The sequence below is a fragment of the Bubalus kerabau genome, chromosome 1 (genome assembly GCF_029407905.1).
Source record: "Bubalus kerabau isolate K-KA32 ecotype Philippines breed swamp buffalo chromosome 1, PCC_UOA_SB_1v2, whole genome shotgun sequence".
In the NCBI taxonomy this organism is placed as follows: domain Eukaryota; kingdom Metazoa; phylum Chordata; class Mammalia; order Artiodactyla; family Bovidae; genus Bubalus; species Bubalus kerabau.
In genome coordinates, this window is record NC_073624.1 from 106,659,623 (window position 1) to 106,672,673 (window position 13,051).

General features: G+C 34.8%; 1 protein-coding gene across 1 annotated transcript; it reads left to right on the plus strand.

Annotated features, from left to right (window-relative positions):
- Nucleotides 1-337: 337 nt before the first annotated feature.
- MGAT4C (MGAT4 family member C) lies at nucleotides 338-11,614 on the plus strand. The gene is made up of 3 exons (XM_055566395.1): nucleotides 338-484; nucleotides 8,544-8,691; nucleotides 10,473-11,614. The coding sequence occupies exons 1-3, from the start codon at nucleotides 338-340 to the stop codon at nucleotides 11,612-11,614; spliced, it is 1,437 nt and encodes a 478-aa protein (XP_055422370.1).
- The last annotated feature ends 1,437 nt before the right edge of the window (nucleotides 11,615-13,051 follow it).

The window sequence follows — 13,051 nt, forward strand, 5'->3', positions numbered from 1 at the left end:
TTCTTCCAAGGAGGAAGTGTCTTTTAATTTCATGGCTGCATTCACCATGTGCAGTGGGGACTATTATTTTCTTACATTATTGTTACCAATATTTACTTGTTCAGAAATAACTGTGCTTTTCACTTTTACTTACACTACATCAAGATAAACCACTGCATTATCTTTATGTTAATGTATTAATAAATTATGCCAACTTTTATTGTGAAAGTGTAAACAATTTTGATTCAAATATTTGGAGAGTACAATTTTATAAAGGCCTGTTGATTGATATGGTGAGGAAATATTTACATGCATAATTAATTATTGGTAATTCTGTGCCTCTTTTCCACAGGAGAGAATGCTTAAATTTCACCAAGTGAAACATATTTTTGATGTACTAGATAAAATGCGATGCCTGCGAAAACGTTCTACTGTCTCATTCTTGGGAGTTCTTGTCATTTTCCTTCTGTTTATGAACTTGTACATTGAAGATAGCTATGTTATGGTAAGTCTTGGAGGTTGATTACTTTTTGTTCAAAGTAAGGCCTAAATCAAACAAGACAGTCCACTTGCAGCATAACTTCAGTCCCAGGATATTGAAATAGCCTTAGTCTGAGCAAAATTATAACATATATCTTTCCCATCTAGCTACTTTTATCAATTATATATTGTCAACATTATAATTGTTTTGGCTTATGTTGCAATGCTTTATTTAATGCTATATGCTATATTTAATGCAAATATGCACATCTAATTACAAATAAGTTAGCTATCATCCCTATCTGAATTAATTGTATGTCTGTGTGTGTGTGTGTGTGCTTGGTCTCTCAGTTGTATCCAACTCTTTATGACCTCATAGACTCCTCTGTCCATGGGCTTCTCCAGGCAAGACTACTGGAATGAGTTGTCAGTTCCCTCTCCAGCAGATCTTCCTGACACAGGGATGGAACCCATATCTCCTGCATTGACAGGCAGATTCTTTAGCACTGAGCCACCAGGGAAGTTCATAGTAGTATATTACATATTTACTGAAAAAAAAAAACACTTATAAGTAGAACTGGGCAGAGTCACCTGTAAATAGACTAAAGAAATTTTTATAGGTATTACTCCTTACTTTCTATACTTGTCTATATTATCAAAAATTTTCAAATCCTATTGTCTAATTAATGATACTAAGTGTGCTATTTTGTTAAGAAAGAATGCTTTATTAATGTGTGACGTCTCATTTGGATCTTGAATAGCTGTATATGACCACCATGTTTTACCCTTATAGTCACTGAAAAGTAATAAAGAATGGCAAGAACTAAAGATAAGGATGTGCAAACTGTTCAATAGTTTAAAAAAGATAAAATTAGTAAGTTAGTAAGTAGATTTTGTCCCCCATGTCCGGCAGCATGCAGGTGTCTTAGTCCCCTGTGCATGCATGCATGCATGCTAGGTTGCTTCAGTCTTGTCTGACTCTATGACCCTAAGGAGTATCCAGGCTCCTTTGGCCATGGGATTCTCCAGGCAAGAATACTGGAGTAGGTTTCCATGCCCTCCTCCAAGGGATCTTCCTGACCCAGGGATCAAACTCATCTCTTGCATCTCCTGCATTGGCAAGCAGGTTATTTACCCCTAGAGCCACCTGAGAAGCCCCCAACCAGGGATCAAACCCATGCCCCCTACAATGGAAGTGTGGAATTTTAACCTCTGAAGAAACTTACTAATGATATGCATTGAGACACCAAGGAAGTCCCTAATTTTATGGGTTGTTTGTTTTTTTTGGGGGGGTGGGTAGTTTTCTTTTTTTTTTGGCCACACCACACAATTATAGATACTTAGTTCCTGACCAGGGATCAAACCCATACTCTCTACAATGGAAGCACAGAGATTTAACCACTGGGCTGCCAGGGAAATTCCCTGAATGAATTTTAAGTGAATTATTAAAGTATACAAAAAGACACATTCTGACTAATCGTGAGAACTCAATATGTCTCTATTATTTATTTTTGTTATGATTGTCACATAATTCATGTCTAATGAGAATAATTATGGACATAATTTCTTATTTACTTTTTCCATCGTAACTGATGTTAAAATAGCTGAGAAAATTCTAATACTTGTGCAATGATTCCTGTTTACATATTTCAGAAAACCAAAGCCTTTGAACACACAGAGAACTGGAAAGTACTTTCTTTCATACAAGCATGCTGAAAACTTTCAATTAATATCTTAACTAGAGAGACATTCGGAGAAGGCAATGGCACCCACTCCAGTACTCTTGCCTGGAAAATCCCATGGACAGAGGAGCCTGGTAGGCTGTAGTCCATGGGGTCGCTAAGAGTCGGACACGACTGAAGTGACTTAGCAGAGAGACATTGACAACAACTTCAAAGATCATTTCCTAGTAAAATGTTTTATTTTATTAATTGAAAATGATTTAGTAACTACCAATTACTTGTCAGATACTATTCTATATTCTACAGGCCAACTAAATGATCTTAGTTGGTACAGATTTTCTTAGGAGGTCTTCTGTAAAGCATCTTGCCTCCCTTAGCATTGTTCTTTGATAGTGAAATTCTGTCACATCCCTAGATCTTGACTCTGCCTATGTCTTTTACCTTCAGTTATAGGTTTAATCTTGTGAGCTTTTACCTTCAAGTATAGGTTTAATTCTACCGTCCTTAGTCAATTCACCATATTGAAGGTATCACAGTTAATAGAATTTGACTAGGCATGATCTAGTTAAACATAGCAAACTGGAAAGACTTACGAGTGATATGCATTTTAGACTTTTTTAACCTATTAGGTTTATGAAATTTAAGAGCAATAGATCAAGACCTAGGTGACCCAGCTATTTTTTAATTAAGAGAATTGAAGATTGTAAATTAATTAGAGGAGCTCTTGATTAATGATTTAATTTTGTGATAAACATTTATTTCTTGCATCTCTGTGTACTGGTAAAAGTAAATCTCGTCTTGTAAATCAAACACATGGTATTGGTAGGATGTTTGTTGCATTTAGTGATGATAGACTCTTTCAAGTGCAATTTCAATATTTAACTTTAAGTAGACAAAATATTATTATATGCAGCAAACATCTTTATGTCTTTTGGAAGAGAACCACTTCAAAGTCACCATAAAATGTATAAGAAGTAATAGAGTACATACCCATAAGATCAAATGCTATTGCTCTATTTATACATTTCTGTCTAAACATCAGTCCTACCCGCATTATTTAAAAGTGTGATTTAATGAAGTAGCTCTTACTAAACAGTACTTTCTCAATGAAATCTGGCTACATTAGCCATATACCACCAGGGAAGCCCATATATATCTAATCAGATTTACAAATCATCCCAGGTACAGAGAAGATATTAATTACTTCTTAGCTTAAAAAAATTGAATTTTTTTTAAATATTTACTTTATTAAGTAGAAATTTGCATTACTTAGAAAAAGTGAATTAAAATGGATATTAAATATAAGCATCCCCCCATTTTGAAAATTTAGTGACAATATTTTTATTAATTTAAATATTCACTCTTAACTAGAGGATGTTTTCTACCTAAATTACATTTTGAACTAAATTTTATCCCAAGGCTTAATATGTATAAACTTTTAAATATTCATTGTCATTCATGTACAAATACTTTATTATTGTTCTTCAGTTCAGTTGCTCATGTGTTAGTTCAGTTCAGTTCACTGGCTCAGTCATGTCTGACTCTTTGTGACCCCATGAACCACAGCATGCCAGGCCTCCCTGTACATCACCAATTCTCGAAGTCCACCCAAACCCATGTCCATCAAGTCAGTGATGCCATCCAACCATTTCATCCTCTGTCATCCCATTCTCCTCCTGCCCTCAATCTTTTCCAGCACCAGGGTCTTTTCAAATGAGTCAGCTCTTTGCATGAGGTGGCCAAAGTATTGGAATTTCAGCTTCAATAACAGTCCTTCCAATGAACACTCAGGACTGATCTCCTTTAGGATGGACTGGTTGGATCTCCTTGCAGTCCAAGGGACTCTCAAGAGTCTTCTCCAACACTATAGTTCAAAAGCATCAGTTCTTCGGCATTCATCTTTCTTTATAGTCCAACTCTCACATCCATACATGACTACTGGAAAAACCATAGCCTTGACTAGACAGACCTTTGTTGACAAAATAATGTCTCTGCTTTTTAATATGCTATCTAGGTTGGTCATAACTTTCCTTCCAAGGAGTAAGCGTCTTTTAATTTCATGGTTGCAATCACCATCTGCAGTGATTTTAGAGCCCCCAAAAATAAAGTCAGCCACTGTTTCCATTGTTTCCCCATCTATTTGCCATGAAATGATGGGACCAGATGCCATGATCTTAGTTTTCTGAATGTTGAGCTTTAAGACAACTTTTTCACTCTCCTCTTTCACTTTCATCAAGAGGCTTTTTAGTTCCTCTCCACTTTCTGCCATAAGGGTGGTGTCATCTGCATATCTGAGGTTATTGATATTTCTCCCGGAAATCTTAATTCCAGTTTGTGCTTCTTCCAGCCCAGCATTTCTCATGATGTACTCTGCATATAAGTTAAATAAGCAGGGTGACAATATACAGCCTTGACGTACTCCTTTTCCTATTTGGAACCAATCTATTGTTCCATGTCCAGTTCTAACTGTTGCTTCCTGACCTGCATACAGGTTTCTCAAGAGGTAGGTCAGGTGGTCTGGTATTCCCATCTCTTTCAGAATTTTCCAGTTTATTGTGATCCACACAGTCAAAGGCTTTGGCATAGTCAGTAAAGCAAAACTGAATGTTTTTCTGGAACTCTCTTGCTTTTTCGATGATCCAGGAGATGTTGGAAATTTGGTCTCTGGTTCCTCTGCTTTTTCTAAAACCAGGTTGAACATCTCGAAGTTCATGGTTCACATATTATTGAAGCCTGGCTTGGAGAATTTTAAGCAATATGTTAGTATCCATAGAAAACTGGCCTCTTAGTTGTGGCATGAGGAACCTAGTTCTCTGATACAGGATTGAACCCCAGCCCCCTACACTGGGAGAACAGTCTTAACCACTGGACCACCAGGGAAGTTCCCTGTTTTTCTTACATCAGGAGGAAATTGTAGTTATAATTCAGAGAACTCAGATAAACAATTACAGTAATAAGGCCTCTAGGGTTATTTAGCACATGGATTCTACTCTTCTTGCTAGAAAATCCATCAATGGCCCCAAATCCTGGGTGTATAACAGCTTAGTGTATTGCTTACATGATAGAGGCATATGTGCCTTTCAGTAGGAAAGAAAGCCAAGTTCAGTGTAATAGACAAATTATATTACAAGGCAAACTAAGTAGAAGAGACACTGCATGCCCAATCAACTTAGCCTCTCGGCTGTGAGCATCTTCATAGTAGCCACTAGGGTATATATTTAGCCTGTAGCTAGTCCATTGAATTTCATTCCCATCCAGAAAATGATTGTCATAAAGCTTTGTCTTGTTACTGAAAAATACACTACAGCATAGTAGCTATAGAAAGGAGGTATCCAGGGAGAGCCTGGCTGTTCAGGTAGATGCTTCTGGAAAGCAGCCAACAAGGCTGACTCAGGTGAAAGTTGCATTATTTATTTATGCTGAAAAGTGTAAAGACTTGTTCTTGAGAATTTAATAAAGTGCTTTCATATGTCTCATTTCATCTTATATGCTGTTATGTCCTTCAATCAGGATGAATGTACTCTATCTTATCACAGAAAAGGTCTGGATTTTTACGTGTTCAAGATAGAATTCTTAAAGAGATATTCAGTATCCTGCACTTCCTTTAGAATGTGACATCACATAAGAACAGAATGGTAAAATGAATTCAGTATTGTGACTACTGCCTGATTTTTATAAATATATTTTCTAGATCCTGTTAAATATGGACATCATATTTACTATTAAAGTAGCTAATGCAAAATTGAGTCTCCAGTTACCTTTTGAAAATCCTAAATTTGTTCATTTTAAAACTTTCATGATTTTTTTTAGGTTTTCAGAAATACAAAGATGAAAATATATATATGCAACTAATTTAAGATAATCAGAATTCAATGCATATTAATTAGTACATTTATACAACTAGCTTCCCAAGTTTAATGTCATGTATTTTATTTTATTTTATTTTTTTAATTTAATTTTATTTTTAAACTTTACATAATTGTATTAGTTTTGCCAAATATCAAAATGAATCCGCCACAGGTATACATGTGTTCCCCATCCTGAACCCTCCTCCCTCCTCCCTCCCCATTCCATCCCTCTGGGTTGTCCCAGTGCACCAGCCCCAAGCATCCAGTATCGTGCGTCGAACCTGGACTGGCAACTTGTTTCATACATGATATTTTACATGTTTCAATGTATTTTAAAATTCTTTAATTTATAGATGGCAAACACATTATAAATCAGAATAAAGTATTTTTCTTTGTCCAAATTATCAAGGCAATATAAAATATTATACACTATTAAAAAGCAAATATAGGCTCATAAACATAATTCAATATACAGAAAAGATATACAGAATGCATATTCATTTATCAAGGACCAGATTGAAAGATCTTCCCAGTCAATGTTCACTATTTCAACTTTTATTCTAAGACAATTTCAGCCTGGCCATAGATTTAAAACTTTGAGTTAGTCACCTTTTCCATTGATATTTGAATTTGAAATCAAGCAGTAAATGTTCCAACTAAAGTAAAATTTGTATTTGAATTCTTTCTAGTATTTTAGGATAATGTTTAATTGATTAAAGTTTTATTGACCACAGTCCAATAGTATGAGGACCAAATTTATTTAATACATTCACTTTCTCTGTTGTCTTAATGGCATTGCTTATACCTGACCTGCCAATCTTATACTGAATAGTTGAAATATCCACAGAACTCACACAGCACAATAGATACTTTGCCAGAAAAGAAACAAACAAAAAAAAATCTAATTAGGTTGTCCTAATATTCTACCAGTGATAATAAACCATATACAAAAGCCAAGCAAGTCATCATGTTGCTAGTAATATATAACTAATAGAGGCTTGTTCAAATGATTAGATAATCAAAATCTACAACTGAATTTATATCAGAGGGAGATAAAGGGAAGCAATTAATTGTTAGCAGGATACTGTTAAGCTGAATAGGAATCTTCTTGAATATAAACCATCCTGAAGATTGTATGACATAATTCCATTATCAAATTGATACTAAAGTTTATACAGTTATGTAAAGTTTAAAAATAAAATAAAATTAAAAATAAATAAATAAATAAAATAAAAAAAAAAAATAAATAAATAAATATAAAAGATCTAAACTTTACTTTCATCAGGACACTCCCTCCCCCACTCTACACTCACAAGCAACAAGCAAACATCATGGTAAAGACCTGTACAAGGTCTAAAGACATTTCCTTAAACATTTGGTACTAATGTCTCGTAATCAAGATATCTTGAAGATATTTGTAAAAAATACTATCATTTCACAAAGACCATGACTGTCCATTCTCAATAGCCTTCGATTATAGTGGCTACATAAATGACTGACTAACACTTCTTGATAATAAGCTATTCAAACTCCAATCATTATGTTCACTGTTGCATCCTTCTAATCATTCCTAAAATTTCAAAATCTTAGAAATAATGTGTGGTCTTTTATTTGACAGGACTTGAAGAACAGTAAGTAGTTTGATATGATTCAGATATGGGGAATCTAGTGAGAATTAGCTTTACATGAAACTGTAAAGATCACTGTCAAGTTTGAAGATTCTTGTAAATAATTTGAATTTTAACATGAAAGCAGTGGGAGTTTTCAATTTTTTTTTTATCAAGAGAATGCCATTATTAATGTATGCTTTAGAAAAGCAACTGTAGGCATAAAATAAAAAGTGGAAAATAGTGAACAGAATCTAGAATTCAGGTGAAAAATGATTATCTACATCTTCTAATGCCAGTCATTGATATTTATATAATACCCATATTAAAGACTCTTGAGAGTCCCTTGGACTGAAAGGAGATCAAACATAAAGGGAATCAACCTTGTATATTCATTGGAAGGATGGCTGCTACAACTGAAGTTCCAATACTTTGGCCACCTGATGCAAAGAGCCAACTCACTGGAAAAAGCCCTGCTGCTGCTGCTGCTGCTGCTAAGTCTCTTCAATCGTGTCCAACTCTGTGCGACCCCGTAGATGGCAGCCCACCAGGCTCCCCCATCCATGAGATTTTCCAGGCAAGAGTACTGGAATGGGCTGCCATTTCCTTCTCCAGACCCTGATGCTAGAAAAGATTGAAGGCAGGAGAAGGGGACGACAGAGGATGAGATGGGTAGATGGCATCACAACACCAACTCAATGAACGTGAGTTTGAGCAAGCTCCGGGAGATGGTGAAGGACAGGGAAGCCTGGTGTCTTGCAGTCCACAGCGTTGCAAAGAGTTGGACACGACTGAGTGACTGAACAACAACAACAACAACATATTGTATATCAGATATATATACCCATTATATATATATATTTATTATTATTATTATTGTGTAAGGAGAAAGTTTATTTAATTCATGACCATCTGTTATTTCTCTCCTCCTCCTTCTTGGCATTCAGGAAGGAGACAAACAGATTTTAAGAGAAACATCTACACATCAGCTGAGTCCAGAACACTACATGCATACTTTCAAAGATTTGTCTAATTTCTCAGGAGCCCTCAATGTCACCTATCGCTACTTAGCTGTCATGCCTTTACAAAGAAAGCGTAAGTACTTTTAAAATCAAGAACAATAAAATACTTTGTTTTAAAATAATGATAATACACTTCATTTGTATAACAATAAATTTATGGGCTTTACTAATATAATATATATTTTGGGAAACATTGTGTTTCTTCACAAATTCAGTTATTCACCAATCCAATTTCATTAATAACAACACCAAAAAAAAAAATTAAATGCCTAATTGCAACATGAAATTTTTAACAGTTTGCTATAGAATTCATGTAGGGAGACTAGGAAAAAGCAACTCACTTTAACTTTTTTAAGTTAGCTTTTAAAAATAATTATTCCCACAGTGATACATTTCCAAACATTGGTTTTATGACATGCCACCAGTTTGAAGTAGTGAAAGTCATTGTATTTGTTTCCTAAGATGTCATAACAAACGATCACAAACTAGGTGGTTTGAAACAATGGAAATTGATTCTCTCACATTTCTGGAAGCCAGAATTCAGAAACCAGGATGCTGGCAGCACCAGACTCCATCTAGAGGAGAATCCTTCCTTGCCTCTTCCAGGTGTTAGTCGCACTTGGCATCCCTTGGTTAGTTGTAGCAAAACTGCAATCACTGCCACTCTCCACATGGCCTTCTTTGTCTCTCTGTGTCCTCTCCCATTCTTATAAGGACATTAGTCCTTGAATTTACTGTCCAATCTAAATCCAATATGATTTCATCTGGAGATCTTTAACTAATTGCATCTTAAGGTCACAGTCTAAAGTTCCAGGTAGACATGAAATTTTGGAGGCAATTATTCAATCCACTACAGGCACTTTGATCCAAGAAGTAACATACTACATTTCATGGATTTCAAGACATTGTAAATTATAGAAAATATCATGATCTAATTGATGTACCACTAAGAAAACACAAGCATCATCAAGTTTAAGTTGTAAGATGCTATCAGTTGTGATATACAACCTGAGTTTAAAATATTTCTGTGTGAAAAATATGTTTTAGAATTAGTGATACACAGTGATATCATGAACTTCTTAGTAGATGGTGTGGAGACCACAAAAATTGAGTTGCCTGTTAAGAAGTGTTGACGCAAGTGAGTTTGTGATCACCAGGTTGAGGAAAAACTGCAATAGTTTAGCTTTCTTTAGATCTTTTTTATTCCATTTCAAATGTCTACTTCTCTTAAACTTCCTCCTAATTTCAAAGACTGCCACTATTTTTTAAAATCTCCATCTATTGCACCACCTTTGTTCACACATTACTAATCCCTTACAAATGTGTGCTGGCACATATACCAACTGCTTTATACTAAAGAGGCAATATAAAACAGAGAGTTTGTGTATGTTAGTCACTCAGTTGTGTCTGACTTTTTGAGACCCCATGGACTGTAGCCTTCCAGACTCCTCTGTCCATGGGATTCTCCAGGCAAGAATACTGGAGTGATTTGCCATTTCCTTTTCCAACTGCTTTATACTAAAGAGGTAATATAAAACAGAGAGTAAGAGCAGGCAAGAATATTGCAGTAACTTGCCATTTCCTCCTCCAAGGGATCTTCCTGACCCAGGGATTGAACTGGTTACTCCTGTGTCTCCTGCATTGGCAGGCAGTTTTACCACTGTGCCACCTGGGAAGCTTTTGTATATTTAGCATAATCCTTTAATCACAAAATGCTCTATATATGATCATTCACTTAGATGTACTTAATAGAGTAGAAGGCCTAAGGGGAAAAGAACTTTTTTTCCTTTTTCTACGTTATTCAAAACCCAGCTTCGCCTTTAATTTGTCTTCATTTTGGATTCTTTTGTTCAGGATTTCTTACAATTGGACTTTCATCAGTGAGACGAAAAAAAGGAAGCTATTTACTTGAGACAATCAAGTCAATTTTTGAGCAATCCAGCTATGAAGAATTGAAGGAACTTTCAGTGGTGGTTCATCTAGCTGACTTTAACTCATCCTGGCGTGAGGTCATGCTGCAAGATATTACACAGAAATTTGCCCACCATATTATTGCTGGAAGGTTAATGGTTATACATGCTCCAGAGGAATATTACCCAATCCTGAGTGGCCTTAAAAGAAATTACAATGATCCAGAAGATAGAGTCAGATTCCGTTCCAAGCAAAATGTAGATTATGCTTTTTTGCTCAACTTTTGTGCCAATATTTCATACTATTATGTAATGCTTGAAGATGATGTTCGTTGTTCAAAAAATTTCTTAACTGCCATCAAGAAAGTCATTGCATCCTTAGAAGGAACTTACTGGGTAACCCTTGAGTTCTCTAAACTTGGCTATATTGGAAAACTTTATCATTCTCATGATCTCCCACGTTTGGCACATTTTTTATTAATGTTTTATCAAGAAATGCCTTGTGATTGGCTATTGACTCATTTCCGGAGTCTGTTAGCTCAGAAAAATGTGATTCGTTTTAAACCATCTCTCTTTCAGCACATGGGTTATTATTCATCATACAAAGGAACTGAGAATAAGTTGAAGGATGATGATTTTGAAGAGGAGCCATTTGACCTCCCAGATAACCCTCCTGCAAGTCTTTATACCAACATGAGTGTTTTTGAAAATTATGATGCAAGCAAAGCCTACAGTAGTGTTGATGACTACTTCTGGGGGAAACCACCTTCAACAGGAGATGTCTTTGTGATTATATTTGAAAAACCAATTGTAATCAAAAGAATTAAAGTGAATACTGGAACAGAAGATCGACAAAATGATATTTTGCATCATGGAGCTCTAGATGTTGGGGGAAATATTAGATATTTTAAACAAAATAGACAATGTGTTACTTATATTAAACTAGGAGAATTCAGAAATGGAAACTTTGAAGTATCTGATGTAAATACAAAAATTCCATTTGATATCCATTGTATGAGGATATATGTTACCAAAACACAAAAGGAATGGCTGATTATTAGGAGTATTAGCATTTGGACTTCTTAGCCAATTAAATCAGTATGTCCAGTTACTGAAGCAGGTCTTCCTGTTTCCTGCTTTGCTACTTCCTCTTTTGCTCCCTTTGTCCTTTAGAGGGAATGCAATGGATTGGATATTTAAAAAGTCAATCATTTTGGCAGTTTTGATCTGCTCATTGTCAGCATACTTTTACTCTTATACACACATTTATTTTAACTTTTGAAGCTGAGAATCAGTTCATAGTTAGTAATACTTTTGTTTATATTTTAATGTTATTGTGTTACTTTCAAAATTTCACCTGCATGTCAAAAAGGTGACATGAAGGATTTAAAATGAGAAAATGTGGTTTGTTCAATGGTGAATCTTGAAAGATAGTTCCCACTGTATGCACTTAGTCAAGAATTTATTTCATTATATCATCAGATAAATTTTATTAAGCATCTCTGTGACTATGCAGTTGGTTAGAATAATAATCTGTCTTGTTTTTCTTGTAAACTTAGGTTTCCATAGACTTCTGTACATCTACAATGAATACCTCCTCATAGAAGTGATGTCTTTACAACAGAATTTTGTGTGTCTCTGAGGTGATGAAAAGAAGAAAAAAAACTTAAAAATATCCTCCCCTGATTATTTATATAGCAGGGGAAATTGTTCAATGTATAAAAATTTGAACACCTACTGTCAATAAATTTTCTGTGGGAAGCAGTCTTTTTCCAGGTTCCCTTTTGCAAAAATAAAGGTTATACTCAGTATTTTCAGGTTCCACTGGGTACCTGCACTTAATAGAAAAAAAAAAAATAGAGAAGGCTTATGGTTAGTCCATTCCTAATGAACATTTTCAGTATATGCAGAAAATTTTTGAAATTGATTTTATATGTTTGTATTAAAATTCATATGCTTAAAATCCTTGTGATTTATCATATACTTTTTTGGAGTTCAAATGGACATTTTATGAAGGAAGAACATAAGAAACAGAAATCAGTCATTTTTTATACACTCATAGCAAGTCCAAGATGAGAGATCAAATGTTTTAATACCCAGACTATGTTCTTTCTCTTATGTAAAGATTGGTCTTCACATAATTTATGATTTTGTTTCTCTGGTACTTGCATCTCAGTTAAAAAGTTATTCTATCTGAAAATAGCTTGCATAATTTTTCCATAAGTCATGTTGTCATTCTGTAAAATAATCCTAAAGTGTCCTAAATGATACTCTTGTGATATATGCACCCAAATGGTAAGCAAACTTGTCTAAATTTTACTGTGCGGGACTTCACTATAGTGTCTACACCATAGAGTCATTAAAGCAATTCAGGACACCTACATTAGTGCATCTTAAAATCATTGTTTTTTCAGAATGTCCTGAGCTTGTCTCATCCTTTTCTTTTTTGACAAACAGCAAAGATGAAGTGATTTATTGTTTATTGTTGTTCAGTCATTAAGTTGTATCCAACTCTTTGTGACC